This window comes from Pseudopipra pipra, chromosome 1, assembly GCF_036250125.1.
Source record: "Pseudopipra pipra isolate bDixPip1 chromosome 1, bDixPip1.hap1, whole genome shotgun sequence".
Lineage (NCBI taxonomy): Eukaryota > Metazoa > Chordata > Aves > Passeriformes > Pipridae > Pseudopipra > Pseudopipra pipra.
Window position 1 is genome coordinate 122,591,636 of NC_087549.1, and position 17,045 is coordinate 122,608,680.

Sequence of the window (17,045 nt, forward strand, 5' to 3'; positions counted from 1 at the left end):
TTGTTTGTTTTTAATTTTCTACATTTCTGGTTACAGAGATACTTCTTTTTGGACAGAGGGATTTTGAAGTATTCTAAATGCCAAGCTGATGTAAGTGATCTGAAACCCCTTAAGGCCTTTATAAAGTATACAACAATATTTTATTGGAAGTAGCAATAGTTCCCTGTTGTTGCTAATGAGAAATAGAGTTTCAGGCATTCTAAACAGTAAGTTGAGAGGGGAAGAAATTATGGTTTCAGCAGGTAGTATTTATCATAGAATCAGCTGGGTTGGAAGGGACCTCCGAGATCAAGTCCAATCCTTAATCCACTACCACCGTGGTTACTAGACCATGGCACTAAGTGCCACATCAGGTCTCATCTTAAAAACCTCCAGGGATGGAGAATCCACCACTTCCCTGGGCAGCCCGTTCCTGATTAGCCTTTCTGTAAAGAATTTCTTCCTAATATCAAACCTAAACCTCCCCTGGCACAGCTTAAGACCATGCTCTCTTGTCTTACTGATAGTTGCCTGGGAGAAGAGACCAACCCCCACCTGGCCACAACCTCCTTTCAGATAGTTGTAGAGAGTGATGAGGTTTCCCCTGAACCTCCTCTTCTCCAGGCTAAACAACCCCAGTTCCCTCAGCCTCTCCTCATAGCACTTGTGCTTGAGTCCCTTCACCAGCCTCGTTGCTCTTCTCTGGACCTGCTCCAGCACCTCAATATCCTTCCTGAACTGAGGAGCCCAGAACTGGACACAGTACTCGAGGTGTGGCCTCACCAGTGCTGAGTACAGGGGAAGAATCACTTCCCTGCTCCTGCTGGCCACACTGTTCCTGATCCAGGCCAGGATGCCATTGGCCTTCTTGGTCACCTGGGCACACTGCTGGCTCATGTTCAGCTTCCTGTCAATCCAAACTCCCAGGTCCCTTTCTGCCTGGCTGCTCTCCAGCCACTCTGTGCCCAGCCTGTAACGCTGCATGAGGTTGTTGTGGCCAAAGTGGAGGACCCGGCACTTGGCCTTGTTGAACCTCATCCCACTGGAATCAGCCCAACTCTCCAGCTTGTCCAGGTCTCTCTGCAGAGCCCTCCTGCCTTCCAGCTGATCGACACTCCCCCCGACCTTGGCATCATCTGCAAATTTGCTGATGGTGAACTCAATCCCCTCATCTAAATCATTAATAAAGATATTAAACAGGACTGGGCCCAACACTGATCCCTGGGGGACATCACTAGTGACCGGCCGCCAACTGGATGCAGCCCCGTTCACCACCACTCTCTGGGCCCGGCCCTCCAGCCAGTTCCTAACCCAGCACAGAGTGTCCCTGTCCAAGCCGTGGGCTGCAGCTTTTCCAGGAGTATGCTGTGGGAGATGGTGTCAAAGGCCTTGCTGAAGTCCAGGTAGACACATCCACAGCCTTCCCCTCATCCACCAGATGGGTCACCTGATCATAAAAGGAGATCAGGTTGGTCAGACAGGACCTGCCCTTCCTAAACCTGTGCTGGTTGGGTCTGATCCCTTGTCCATCCTGTAGGTGTTGTGTGATTGCACTGAGGATGATCTGCTCCATAACCTTGCCAGGCACTGAGGTCAGGCTGACGGGCCTGTAGTTTCCCCGGTCCTCCTTCCGGCCCTTTTTGTGGATTGGCATGACATTTGCCAACTTCCAATCATCTGGGTAGATGATGGACAGCGGCTTGGCGAGCTCTCTGCCAGCTTCCTCATCACCCTAGGGTGGATCCCATCTGGTCCCATAGTCTTGTGGGGATCCAAGTGGCTCAGCAGGTTGCTAACTGTTTCCTCCTGGATTACAGGGGGGCTATTCAGATTCTTATCTCTTTCTACAAGCTCCAGAAGCCAGCTGTCCTCAGGACAACCTGTCTTACTGTTGAAAACTGAGGTAAAGAAAGTGTTAAATACCTCAGCCTTTTCATCATCTTTGATAACTATATTCCTGCCCGTGTCCAGTAAAGAATGGAGGTTGTCCTTTTGCTTTATCCTGGAGCAATTGTATTTTTACTTTTTTGCAGATAGAGAGAGGAAAACTTCATGGCTGTATTGATGTTGGACTTTCTGTCATGTCTGTAAAGAAATCAACAAAATGTATAGATTTGGATACAGAAGAGCAGATATACCATCTGAAGGTGGGTCTTCAAGATTGTTATAACCTTGTTCCCAAATTAATAACAATAGCTGTGTATGACGGAGCCCTTTTGTTGCTTTTTTCAATAGCAAGAGGTCTGTTAGTTACACTAATAACTTGGTAGTCTCAGTGGATTAGTTTACACTTGTAACTTGAGAGGCATTATTATTCTGTTTCGGAGTCCAGAATCAGTAACACTGTTCTGAACAGAAACCTTGAAGATGCTTCATGTTTAGCAGCATTCTTTTCACCTAGCACTTTTTTCACTTGTTGCACAAGTGCTTTTATTTTCAGTAGTTATATCTTTGTCTTATCTATAGGAAGTATTTTCCATGGTCAAGTATGGGGATTTATCTATCCTTGTGGAATAAATAGTTTTAAAATACATAACCAAAATCAAGTTTCTGTTTTCTTTGACCTAACTTTAACAATGGCAATTAAAAAATGACAAATTTAATGTGTGGGGTTTTATTTATATTGTAGGGGGTTTTATGTATAAGTTGCTAATTATTGTGTTCTGCATTGGAACTCATAACTACTAACTGTAGTTTCGCTTATTCCCGACTTTATCCTGTGATTTTCTGTCATTCTTAAGCTCATACAGTATGCATTTTTAATAGGACCGTCCTTAGAAAAACTCTTCTGATAGTTTGCTAATAAAGGCCAACCAGGCTACTTGTCCAAGAAACACAAAATATCTCTGTAAGTGATTTTTGAATGTGAATGTTATAAAACCTGAAATTTTGTGTAGGTGAAATCTCAGGAGCTGTTTGATGAATGGGTAGCAAAACTTCGTCATCACAGAATGTACCGTCAGAATGAAATCTCCATGTTTCCTCATGACACCAATAATATTTTCTTCCCTGTGTCTACTACTACGGATTCTGTCCCTGGTTTCTGTGATTCTGCTTCAGGTAGAAAGGTAATAGTTATTAATTATAAATAATGAGCTTTCATGGTGAATTAAATTAGTCTGATTTGTGTTTATTAAATAAAGAGCATAATGGAAGTTTGTGGTGGCATTTAAGTTATGTTCTAAAATGTCAAGAGAAAAATTAAATTATTTATTGATTTACTCCTAAGCAGTTTTCTTTATGATGCTCTTAAATTTTATAATAATGTTTCATTGTTTTAATCCAGTAAATTATATTTTCATTTTATATTCTTATATATATTACAGACAAATGTATTTTATATTGACTTTCAAGACTGTATATTGAGTTAGAATCCTCATAATTTTTGAGACATATGTCAGTATTTGTATGATATGTGCTGGTGAATATTAGTCTAGGTCACAGAAGAGCACTCAGCTAGGTATTTTTTTCTCTTTAGTATTTTGCCATATATCCTTTAGCTAATAAACCCTCTGCCCTTTTACATTAATGAAGCTGGCTACTTAGCTGGGAATTATACAAGAATCCATCACCTGGGGCCACTACTTATATTTGAATTTATATTTTATATATTTAATATATTTAAATTTATATTTAAATACCCACCCACCATGCTGTGGGTGGGCATGGGATCTGAATGGGTCCAGCTGACAGTGTACTTATCTTTTGGTAGAGTCTGTGACTGATAGTTTCACAAATGACTTGACAAATGTTTAGTCCAACACCATAAATGACATTTTTGATGCAGCTTCATGGAAGAGTGTGTGGGTTCTGTGTCTGAACACATCCTCTGTGCCTTCAGCTGTCTGTACATTAACTGGCTGACTTTCACCCAAAGAAGCTCTTCTGCTCCAATGTAGAACCACTGGTGTCTTTTGTGACTCACATCTATATGTTTTACTTACTACAACTGAAATGGTGCTCTGTTTCTGTCAGCTCCAGAGTATCTCCTAAGTACCAACCAACTCCTGGTTATCCTACTGTCTAAGGTTTTCTTTTCCCTGGGATAATTGCTGTATGATCTGAATGGGCTTGTTCCTCAGCACCTGTAGTTCATCACTTTATCCTGTAACTGAGTTTGAGTTTTAGCAAACACGAACATGTGCCTGAACAGCTTTTTGCTCAGGGTTGAGAGGGAGGGGATCTGTGTGAGCAGGCAGCTGAAAGAACAGTAACTCACCCTGCAGTAACAAGGCCGTTCTGCAAAGAGTTGTTTGCACGTACTTTGTGGTGCCAGCAGCTCTATGACTCTGACAGCCTGCTCTTCTGAGTCTGTGTCTGCAGGGAAATGGCAAATCTCTTGTGTCCATTTAGTTATTTTCTCCCAAAAGACAGCAGGGATAGAAGTGGGGAAGAATATCAAGGGCAGAAGTGGAACATTTGCAGAGTCCATGATATATTTATGCCGGTGTTCTCAAAGAAGAAAAAAAAAGAAAAAAACCCAGAATCCATGTGACCAGCATATCTAAAATCTATGCTTACTGCAAGGAAACTAACCATTTCTTCTTTGGCATGAAAGACTTAATTCAGACTATTAATCCAGATTTTCACTGCAAAGAAGCCCTACTTATTTTCATGTGAAAAATAGAAGGGGATAGTTCTTAAGCTGCAGTTAATCACCTTAGCTCTGCTGAAGCTAAATGGAACTCTGCCAATTTACACCAGCCCTAGCTGGATGTTAGTTGATATCAATCCAGCAGTAAGATTATTTTGAGAAAAATATAACGTGTGAACTTCGAGTTGTATTTTATTTGCTTTTAGAAACACCTGATCGGTTTTCACATTTTTTTTTTATTGTGTGTATCTACATACGTCTATGTGGAATGCTTGTATTTTAAAGCTTAGCCATGCTGATCCAAAGCAAAACTATGTGAACTGGAGCTACACAAACTCCTGCCTGTTTGTGTATTGGTGTTTGGCAATGCCTATTTCCTTCTTTTCTCCTACTCATGTCCCTTATGTTTATGAGTTCTGGAGAAGTTGGTTATGTGAGATAGATTTCTGAAGAGATAAATATGGAATTTGTTCACGTAATGCCAATACAATTCCTCATCTTTAAATTCAGTTTACTTGTGCTTTTAAAGGTGCTGAGATTATTATTTGGGTATACATATATATATGACTAAAGCTCATACAGCTTTATGTAGGAATAAAACAGTCAAACTGCATAGATTAATTTTAAAATAAGTGTGCTTATTGGTGCTTACTGCTATTGCATACTGACACAGTACTGAATGATGTCACATGGATAGTGCATTTTATTTTATTCCGCAACTCATGTTGGAGGTTATATTGTAAATTTAAAAAGACCATCTAAGAAGACTGCAACAGACTGAGATGTAGATGATGTTTCTGAGGAATAGATTTAAAAACTAGTACTACCAGAGCTTTGATATAAGATGAGCAGGAGGTAACAAAGTTTGTAAATAGTATGCTTCCGAGAAGAGCCAAACAATTTAGTCAGCTTTTCTTATAACCAGTAAACTGGTTGTGTAATGGCACTTAAGGTGAAACATTTTAAAACTGATTTTAAACAAGATGTTGACAAAGCATGTAATTTGTGCCACTTCCTGATGTTGTAGGTATTATTGAAAATGAAAGGTTTAGTAGGGTGTACAAATAATTAAGCATTTGAATGGCTATTATTTGTAGTTACATTACAGAAGAAAACAGCATTATAGGCCACCATCAACTGGTAGCAGTACTGGGCAGAAATTTCTTCACATTGGAAACTATTTAATTGTACTGCTCAGTTAGCTCTTACACAGAATTTCCAGCATCATCTGACACACCTGATAGTGGACACTGCTGAAATTGAGCTAAGTTTGAAGATGTGTACAGAGACGTTGTAAAAGGGTAGTATTTACCCAGATGAGGTGTGTGATCATACCTGTATTAAGGCCTGTTGAGCCAAATGCGTGCTGAAGTCATACAACTTCGAGTAAAATTTTGAAATAATATCTAGTGCATCTTGCTGAAAAAATAGCTTTAACAAACACGTGCATGGTACATTTAAGTTACTTCTGGGGCTTCTTTGGGGATCATGTAGGAGGAACAGAATGTCCAAATTTGATCCTGCTCAGATATGGTACTTTAATTGTATTAAGTTGACCTAATTTATGCAGAACTTTGCCCTTCCTCAAAATTTAGTTTTCAGCAAATTTTATGGTTCCTTTAGTATTTCTACTGCTTGTAGGCAGCAATTATGTTAGATAACCTGCCATTATGCTCAATGACTGTATACCTAGTCTAGATCATACACTTTTTTCCCTTCATGTAATTGATGTCTTTGGCTGTGATCATGGAACTCGACTGTCGATTGTCAAAATTTGTGCATATAACATTAAAATAATGTTTGTTAATAATTTGCTTGTTTTTGGTTTTTTTTGAACAGACAGGCAGCTTGACCAAACAGAATTCAATGTCAGCTGGAGGTAACTTGTCATTTTCCTTTTCAAGTAATGAGTCCAGGATTTCCTCTTGGCTACAGTCTTCTGAAGAGATGGAAAAATGCTCAAGAGGTAATGATATTTGAAGGAAAGTGAAAGTAGCCTAATATTTCCCCTAGTTTTTCTTAACAACAAAAGTATTATACCGTAAGTCATCATTACTGTTAGAGTTTTGTCTCAAACTGGAGGGAGGAAAGAAGTGGTCATTGATTAGTGGCTACTCAGTTGTTTGCAAAAGGACTAGTAATTTTGGATGTGGATGTATCAGTTGTGGACACCTCTTCAAGAAACCTACATATTTCAATACATTTTCTTTTATACAGGAGAATCACATTCAGTTGTAAGATTTGAACTTCCTTAGGCTGGGTATTCAAAAAAGGGAAGCATCAAAATCTAATAATTTAAAAAGCATTAATTCTTTGTACTTCAAAGTCACCTTCTGCTTTCATTCTTTCCTAAGAAGATCTTTCTCATGCTGCTAGTGTCTGTGTGATATTTATTCGTTATATTTCTGCCTACACTGAACTTCATCTCAAATACAGAAGAGCCTCACCTCTAGCTCTGAATGTACTTGAAGACTGTGTCATTGTTACCCTCACCATGAGGAGCTTTGACAAGTCCCAAATTGCAGTAATTATCACATTATTCTCATTTTTCTGCAACCAACCGGGAAAAAATATCACGATCATTACACATACTATATAGATGCATTTCACTATTTTGAATTTAAACCTGAAGATAATACACAATCTTTTTATCCAGCAGTCTAATACTGTGCTTTTACTCAGTGAATAACTTATGCTAGGTACGATCAAAATAGGACTAACCTACAAAGAAAAAAAATTGTCAGTGTGTCTGTTACTTTAGGTCAACTGAAAATATTCTTTTGTTCTAAACAGACCTCTCCAACTGTCACACATATTTACTGGAAATGAACCAGCTGTTACAGAGCATGGATGTTCTTCACAGGACGTATTCAGCGCCTGCTATAAATGCTATGCAGGTTTGTTGTTTAGAAACAAAAGCAAAAAGCATATTCCCTTACAATTCAAAAAACCAACCCTTATCCTAAAGAATCAAGTTATTTCTTCCTTAGCTCTGTTAGATATATGGCAATCTGTATTGTTTTTTGTCCTGTGTGTTGTTAAAAGGTTGGACCTTTTGAAAGCCCAAAGAAGGAAAAGAGAACACACAGGAGGTGGCGATCCAGAGTTGTTGGGAAAGAAGCTAAAGGAACGTTACAGGTAACTTCAGTCCTTCCAGGGGCTCATCTTCCTCCAAACCTTATTGATCACTTCTTGGCATGACCTGTTTAGGAAATACGAATCCTTTCCAAGTACTGTCCTGTGCTAGCTCATTTTAAGTGGTTATATACCTGACAAAACACAAATATGTTGTCCTTGATATCTGCAATAGGATCTGTCCTGTTACCTTCAGGAGACTGGCCATGTTTTTTTTACCCATGTTTTCAGTCTGTCTCCAATATGGGGGGCTGTGCTGGTGGGGTTTTTTAATCAGTACAGATTTTTAAAATTCTCTAGATAGTTTTGTACACATTTGCATCCAGAGGCCATGTGATTAGATACTTACAGGTGGGGGGAATAACATAGCATATGTTACAACTCTCAGTGGACTTGGTTTTTTGAGTTTTGCCAATTATCCCATTATGGTATATTGGGCAAAGCTGTAGCTCTGGTTTCATTTGCCAGGTGTCATCTGTTCCAAGCTTACTGGTAATTGACAGTAATTATTTCATTTTTTTGTCTCCAACATGTAACCCAGGTGGGTACAATAAAACAAAATTTTCTTTACAGTTTATAAAAATATCACAAATTACCATCCTCCTTACAGGTGCCTTCAGTATTTTCTGCCCCTATGAGACTGCATGCTTCCAATCCAAACTTATCTACAATAGATTTTGTAGAGGAGAAAAATTACTCTGATGGCTCTGAAACATCATCAGAATTTACAAAAATGCAAGAGGACTTATTTCAAGTTGCACATAAAGGTAAATGAAATTGTCTTCCATATATGGTTTTATATCATCACAATTTAAATAATGGTGTGAATTCTGAGAATGCTTCCTGTTTTATGTTTAGAAAATGCAAAAAACACCCTTTAATTTCCTTTAGGAATTGCAAATGTTGAACTTGTGGGTCACTTAAAAAAGGTGGCTTAATCATCATTTTTGATTTATTTTTTTTAATTAATAGAGGACAGCCCTTTGTTTTATGTGCTAAAAACCTAGCTGTTTGTTCATGGTTGGTTTTTTTTTTGGCCAAGAGGTAAAATACCTAAAATCAATTGCTAGAAACACAACAGAAGATTATACTCTTTTTGTGTTAGAAACACAACAGAAGATTATACTCTTTCGTGTTTGCACGCATATGTGTTCATATGAGCACATGTATGTTTCTATATTCGGTGTGCTTCACTGTATTTCAGAGTCAACAATTGTTGATGATGCAAGGGTTGCTATGGTAGTAACCTATTTTTAGTGAATAAGAAGAGTAAAATCATGCAAAGCAGCCAGAAGGGGAGCTTGACTAGAAATATTTCTTCCCTCAAAATCATTTTTCATTAGCAGTGCTTTGCTCCATCACCCTCGCACCAGAAGCATTTTTATTATTTAAGTGATCTTGATGAGGAAGGCACTTAAGCATTTATAGCTGAAAGGCTTTTGGAAGTATTGGCTTTGTCCCCTTTGGCACACGATAATGGTTGATGTTATCAATAAGCACTCTCTGCTTGTTTTCCCCTCTGGTGCTGATATGTCTTGATTCTGTTATGCAAGGAATGTATCTAAGTAGTAAACTTGATAAAGTCAATTATTGTCAAAACTGATGTATGTTTTCCAAAAAAAGAAAAGAAATGGGGGTGGGGTGCAGTTGGAGAAGTTGCTGTTAAGCAGAGCAAAGAAACCACCTATTCAAGATCATCTTACCAGAAATGTCCATGTTGGAAATTTTGGTTATATTGATCCACGCATTAGAAGGGACAATTAACTTGGTACTGTTTACTGCAGTATCAATTTACTAAGAGGACAAAGAATTTTTTTCCTAAGTTACTTTATAGCACACCCATTCCAAAAATAATAGCGAAGAAACCATTTGCTTCAGCTTTTTGATACAAATTAAATAAAATGTAACATTGTTTAGTATGTAATGATACTTGAAAATTAAAGTTAGTATACAACATATTAAATGGTATTTAAGGTCACTGAAGGTTCTGGTCATGTTATCTGTGTATGAAAGCTTAACAGAATAGATCATAGTGGATATATCTCCCTCCCCATCGCCTGTGATACTGTTAAAGATTTCTTTGGATAGTATGAGAATTAGCTTTGGTAATGGTTTGCAGTGTTGGAACATACTTTAATTTTTTAGAAGACTAAATTGGGTTACATAACTTATTAACGAAGTAGTGATGATTCAGGTTAACTCAGAGTGGATGATTAGAAGAGAGGAGTATCAGGGATTTCTTGATCATTGCTCTTTTCACACATCCATGCCCAGATTTTTTACCCTAATTTCCCTGTAAATGGGCTAATTTTTGCATGGGCAGTTTTCATGATAGTATTACAGGGCTTGATTAGACCCTCAGAAATCCTCTGATATTCCAGCTAATTGAATGTTGAAAACCTACATAAATAAATATTGCTCAAATAATGTTTTTATTTCTTGTGGTCAAAGAGAAGATTAAATGTCTTAAGGGTAAAAAAAAAACTTTAAAAAGTGTATTTTCCCTCTAAAAATCCAATGATTTTAAAATTGCATGATCTGTTGTCTGATTTAAACATATCAGGCTGGTGGTAGTGCCTCAGGAAGGAGTAGAAGTAGCAGCATAACATGCATATCATTCAGGCTCTGGCCTTTTGAGTCACTAAATCATCTAACAAGCTGAAATTTCTTTGTTACAGAAAGAGATAACAAAACTCAACACCACAGTTGACTTGCTTGCAGGGAAACTACTAACCCTATAGCTGTGGCACAATATGCGTTACAGCTGCTTTTTTTGATTACTTTTTTTTTCCTACTTAATTTTTTTTCTTTCGTCTCTTCTTCTCCCCCACTGGAATTTATAAAGGAATGTGGAATAGAATCATGACCATCTGAAGATTCAAGCTAATTGGGGAACAAAAGCAAGTGAAGAGCAGATGTGGTTAGTTAGCTTTGTTGCCATCTGTCACAAATAATCAGAGTAATTTTGACTGTGGCTAATATAGTCAACACAGTAGCATTCACCATAAACATTTCTCCTACTAAAAATCTACCCTATAACCTTGATTAATATTACTTGTTTTTAGTAACCCACCCTGGATCTCTCAACCTAAATTCTTGTTTCTGTCACCATAAACAATGTTTTATTTAAGTTTTATGTAATTAGTACGCATACAATTGGTAGCAGCTGTTTTTAACTGTCACTTTTTACAAAATGGTTCTAGTTTACTTCACCTTGAGGTCAGCTTTCAGCACCATATCTACTGAGAGAGAAAAGCTGAAGCAGATGCTGGAGCACGATGCATCTTCATCTCCATCTGCACAAATAGTGGGCTTGAAGAATGCCTTATCATCTGTAAGTGACATGCTGAAATTCACTGAGCTTCATTGTCATCAGATACTACTTTTAAATTTTATAGTAGATAATTTCTGATTCTTTGGTGTCTATTCTGTGCTAGAATGTGCAGAATTTAATCACAGCAAGTTCTACATATGGAGTTTTTCAAAGACTCTTTCCTAAATGTTAAAGGTATTGTCAAACCATTGAAGTTTGAGAGATGGATTGATATAGGTATATAGTATAATCTGTATCATTTGGTGTTAAGAATCAGAGGGTTGCTCTGTGACTATGAGTCTACTTTCTTTCTAAACATTCACTGTTTAATCACCCAGTTCTGGTAGCTTGCAGGTTTCCTTTTCCTTTTCTTTACCTAAACAGCACTTGAGTGTTCACTGTATGACCTGGCATAAAGTAAAGGTGAGAGTGGCTGAAAGCACTCCTCTGTCCCTTCTGATGCACGAGAGCTTCACCGTGCTGCACCAAGACACTGCAAAGCAAATTCTAGTACAACTTGTTTGCATTGACTTCCAACCTTAATTATCTCTTAGTCCTCTAATAGCAGGGAATGAGCTGGTAGGGCAGAGTTCTAAATGACAAAAGATTGTGCTCTTTAAAACAAGGGAGAGGGGGAGTGTTTGGTTGGTGTGCTTTATGTAATTGAGACCAGAACTTTCAGATTGGTCATGTTTCAGTGTGTCTACTGAACAGTGATCTGATTTCAGAGCAATGAAGGCCATCATTACTATGGCCTTAAAATTTCAGTGTTTATTGCAAATACCGCATCAGAGGCAAGGGAGACTCTCTGACACTGATCAGTGTGATGCAGATCATCTTAGAGTTATTTCAGTATGAAAATATCCCTTTGCTTTACAAAAGCTTCATGTGGTTATAGTTTTTTAACATACCTCTTTGCCTAGACCTTTAAAGGCCATGATATCTTCATAGCATTTAGAGAAAGCTGAAGCCTGGTGCATAACTATACTCGCTCACTTGCACTTCTTTGGTTTTGGCTTTCAGATGTTCCTCTTTTGATATTTGAATAGGTGACTTTTATTTTCCAGGGTTATTTGCCTACCATTTTATATCAAAAAATCAGTTTTAAGATTGCTGAACTCAGTGAACACTCAGTTTAGCATGAATTATTTTGGTTTTTTAGGCAGTGAAATTCTGTTGTCCATCTTCATCCTGTACATGTCTTTTAAAAGTAATTCTTTTAGGTCTTATCTGATACTTAATAAGCCTCTTGTAGCCAATCCAGAAGTCATCTGTGAACCTTGGCAGTTTCAGCAGAGGTTAATGCCTCTGAGGGCCTGCAGATCTGCAAAGCCATGATGCCAAAAGAAATTTTCTCACCCTGTACAGCAGAGATCCTATAGGAGAAAGGAATAAGCTTCATTTGGAAACATAGGAAAGATGGATATGATAAACTTGACATATTTTGAAGATTTCCTTGCGAGAGTGTCCTGTGTTGATGACTTTGACTTCATGTTTGTTGTTGTTCATTTTATTTGTTTTCTGTACAGGAGAAACAAAAAATCAGACTCATAGGTTTAAAGCTATCAAACGTAGCTCTGTTTTTCTCTCATCAGCCTGGCAGGGGAAGAAAAGTGAACAGATTTAAAGTGGATAAAACACCACAAAATTAGCATCTCTGGCTGTGCTTCTCCCTAATTAAGATAGTATCCTTGACCTACACACAATCTGAGAAAAGCAAATACAGAATGAGAATAAATACAGTAGTTTTGGTTTTGGGAGAGGAAGAAGACAGCAGAAGGAAAAAAACATTCTGTAGCAAACAATGAAAATGGGAAGATGCTATTATGGGGCAGCTGTGTAAATTCTGTTTTGCACTTACCTGATGCTGTGGGTATAACACAGTGCTGAATGCTTGATGCAGAAGTGCTAAACACCTGTATGGCAAATTCAGCCCACATATAGTTCAAGCCAGAAATTATTTTTTCCCCTCCATCATCACTTTGAGCTTACTTGTCTTTCCTGCCCCCAAGGTGATTTTCAACAAAAAGCACTTCCAAAATCAGAAGCATTTGTGGGATAACACGGATGTGTAAACAGCAGGGTTCTCCATGTCCTGGTATTGATTCAGATCACTGAGTCTTCAGTGTTGTTCCAAAATTAGTAACCCAGTCTTTTATTTCAGAGGTATTTTCATTGCAGGCAGGGTTGCACTCTCTTCCTACAAGTCCACTTTAGTTGACATTTGTCCATCGGATGCACCCAGCATGAATAAATAACATGTAACAAGCATGAGTTTGCGGTAGAGGCTTTTTATTCTGATCATTGTTATTATAATCTGATAGGACATGAATTGTACCTGTACCTGTGAGAATTTAAGTCTTATTTCTCTGTCAGTGGAAGGCAAAGGGAACTGTCAGTATGGGAAAATCAAATGTTTTTGGATGTGGCAAAAACTAATGTTGAGAGAGGCTCGGCTGGAAATGGAGGTGAAGGAAGGGAGCTTGAAAAGAAAAAAGATGCACAAAATTAATTTATAACTTATGAAATCAGCTTGCAAACCTTGAAATATCCCTACCATCTCTGACTTTTTTTTTTCCACTTATGTGTCTTTTCCCTCACACTGAACAAAAATAGTTTTGAGAGATAACGAGTAAGGTTTGAAGAATTTAAGGTAAATGATTTGCTGAATCGGTAAAAAATTATGTGGTGGTGTTTTATACTGCACTTTAAATACTCTTTACCCCTGTTTACACAATAAACCCACATTTGAGTTAGTTGAGAGAACTTTATATCCCCAATATTTTTGTTAAATATTCCAGGCAATAGCACAAAATACAGATCTTAAAGACCGGTTACGCAGAATACATGCCGAATCTATGATCCTTGATTCAGCATCTAATGCAAAATCAAGTCCAGATTTGGTGAAGGTGGGTATGGATTTCCTCTTTCAGTGATGTCTGTTCCTCAAGCCCCTACATCTAGACAGCGCTGCGTAGCTGCATCTTGTCCTTTCTTGATGTCTCCCCTGTGGTGTATTGTGTTAGCAAATCGAGTCTGCTTTTGTGGTTGTGAGTCATGTCTGATGATGCGTTGTGTGATATTTGATTTCAAAGACTTTCCTTGTGAGCAGGTTTCCTGAGCACACCTTCCGTTGCCTTTTGCTACTGGTTCCTGGTGTTCTCCCTCACCTCCTGCCTGCTTCTCGTTCAGCATGAACAGAGCTGCCACTTTGTTACCCTCATGCTGCTGTTTCTATCGCCCTTAGTCCTTTGTTAACTTTCAAGTTCTGTAGACCTTTTGTTGACTGTTGAAGTATTGTTAACCCACAATGTTGGCTACTGGTGTGGATTGTGTAAGGTTTAGAACACTTTTTAGACATTTCCATGAAAGGATCAAAGTTAATTGGACATACAAGAGCTCTTTCCACCATTTAGTTTTCTTTTTGTGAAGGCAGGAAGTCTTCTATATATCCAGTTAGCCACTTTGAGATGCATTGATGTTCAGACAGTCTTCTGGCTCACTGCAGAATGCATGTGAATATGGTGTAATTAAAAGTCATAAGATCTAAGTGTTAATGGTGTTAGTGAGGGAAGCCAGAACAGTGTTATTTCTGATGGATTTTCCTATATGTTAACTCATACAGAAACCTCTGCTGTGCTTGTAGTATAAATCTTCCATTAGAACTTGAGTGGATGTAATGCTGGGGGTTTTATATAACTAATTATTTCCTTTTCTTTTTAAAGACAGTTTAGTCATTCCATCTGTTCACTTCTGGCTTAGTTCTGTTTCAGTGGAGCTGTGTGTTGGTCATATTTAGCTGTTCAGTTTTTGGGGTTTTCTTCCATAAGGTAGTTGATCATTCTAATGCCTTTTGCTTTTAATCCCATGAGAATTTGAATAACACTTAAACTGCTATCCAGAAAAGCATTAATGCACTGTTATTTAATTTCAGGAGTTCTTTATTTTCTTATTTAGTGGACATCCTTGCAGTGACAATGGATTATTTCTGAAACTTGTTCTGTGCACTATACACACATAGAGACATACATGACAGAAACAGATTTCAGAAAGTCCTTAGAGGTTTCATTCACAAATTCCCTCTGGCAAGGTTTGGGATGGAACTTAAAGATAAAATCACTTATACTGGAGAAGTTTAATTTTAAAATTGTTTGAGGACTGTGATACAGTAGTGCTGCTCTGAGGAAGACAGGGTCACTGCACAGAACTTGTTACTAAATGATACATCAGGTGCTATGATTGACCTGTGAAAATTGAAGCAGTGTAAGATAGTATCTCAAGCCTTTGCATAAAGGAAAAGTTTAGTTTGTCTGTTGGGCAGTTTAATTGTAATTCATCATGCCAGAGTGGGAACATGGAAGAAGACAACCTGAAACTTATGTGTTAGATATAAAAACCTGCTGTTCTTTTATGAGTCTTTCCTGCTCACTTTCCTTCTTAGATTCAAAATAGTATTGGAAACAATCCCAGTAGCAATGCTTATGTGTGTAAGATTTTTTTTTTTTATTTTTTTTTTTTACTGGTAGGCTAGTGTAACTGCCTTCCCACAGAAGAGACAATATTGAGGTTTCCTCTTTTTTCCCTGCTGTATCAGAAGGGGTTTTTTTAAGTCTTTTGTATAGCAGTTTGGCTTTTTTCCATGTCACCATTATCAGCATGTGCTGAATAACGTTCCATACAATAGTAAAACCTACCAACAGAAAAGCTTTGAAAGAAGATTTGTCAGTTTGATTATAGATTTATCAGACTGTTCATTATGTTTTTCTGAAAATAAAATACTACAATTCCTGCAAAATTATGATAGAGCAGTCATGGTTACACGTTAATAAAGCACCTCATGCTGAAAAGCAGCTAATACAGTCCTTTGGGCCAGCTTCCTTTGTATTGGTGGAGTTATCAGGGAAAACAATAGTGCTCAGTGTTCTCCAACTTTTTTACTGTATCCACAGAATGAGCCAGGTCTCACTGGTCACCTCACCTTTGCTAGACCACATTTTGGAACTTCGCTTACACCAGTCTGTAGAGCTTCTATGGGAGGAGTTATCAAGATCTCTGTGGCAGAGATTGTGCCTCCAGCAGCAAAAGCAATTCCGCTTATATGGTTTTGATAGTGTGTTGGTTTTGGATAACATGGGAGATATCTCCGGTGGGGATATAAAGGAAAGCTTTCCAAAGAACAACATAAAAAATTAGTGAAGAAAAAGAGCTAGGAAAACACTCTATTATAAAGAAAGCAACTTTACCCCTCTGAATTTTGTACACCACGGTACTGCAGGCTTTGCAATAAGCAAGGCTTAGGGAGGAAAAGACTGATTCATTTGCCAAGATCAGAAAGGAGCGTGAATCTAGGATGTAATATAAAGATGTGGGAGTTTTGTCCTTTTGTGGGCTTTTTGATGATACACTTGTATATATCTGGCTAAATCATTAAAATAGCAAAACATTTTGACATGCAGCATATAACTGATTTACTGAATAGGCATTGCTTTTTTTGCCTTCTTTTTTCCTTCTTCTCTTTGATTTGTTTTACTTTGGTCTTAAATCCCTCTTTGAAACACATGTTACCTTTCACTTAAATTGGAGAGGAGCATGTACAATCTTCTCCCAGTGTTTTACAGCCCTTCAAGTTATGATTGTGTAATTGCATGCATAAATGTTGTTTGTGGTACTTCCCCTCTCAAAATTTTTTATTTCTTTTAAACAGGAAAATTCAAGAGAAGAAGGCAGAGGTCTTGTTCACCAGGTCTCCAATGAAAGCCGACTGTCTATAGCTGACTCTCTCACAGAATTTTTTGATGCACAGGAAGTCCTACTGTCTGCTAGTTCTTCAGAAAATGAGGTCTGAGCAATAAGATTGGTATCATTCTGATGTAGTTTCTTATCTGCTAATTGACATGTAGTCTTTCTGAGTGCCAACTGTACATTAGAATTCCAGAAAATTTGAATTTTCAAAACATTTGGAAAGTAATATGCCATTTGTGTTTATTTTCTGTCATTGTCTCTTCACAATAAGGTGTAGCAATT

General features: G+C 37.9%; 1 protein-coding gene across 4 annotated transcripts in view; it reads left to right on the top strand.

Annotated features, from left to right (window-relative positions):
- OSBPL3 (oxysterol binding protein like 3) overlaps positions 1-17,045 on the top strand; it is a 94,235-nt gene that overhangs the window by 52,315 nt on the left and 24,875 nt on the right. For 3 of the 4 annotated variants that reach the window (XM_064674733.1, XM_064674743.1, XM_064674751.1), the window contains 10 exons: positions 37-90; positions 2,013-2,126; positions 2,877-3,047; positions 6,413-6,539; positions 7,367-7,470; positions 7,619-7,711; positions 8,319-8,475; positions 10,912-11,042; positions 13,823-13,930; positions 16,726-16,860. In XM_064674733.1, coding sequence (XP_064530803.1) covers positions 37-90; positions 2,013-2,126; positions 2,877-3,047; positions 6,413-6,539; positions 7,367-7,470; positions 7,619-7,711; positions 8,319-8,475; positions 10,912-11,042; positions 13,823-13,930; positions 16,726-16,860 — 1,194 coding nt within the window. The remainder of the gene's footprint in view (positions 1-36; positions 91-2,012; positions 2,127-2,876; positions 3,048-6,412; positions 6,540-7,366; positions 7,471-7,618; positions 7,712-8,318; positions 8,476-10,911; positions 11,043-13,822; positions 13,931-16,725; positions 16,861-17,045) is intronic. The other variant, XM_064674756.1, reaches the window with a different exon arrangement.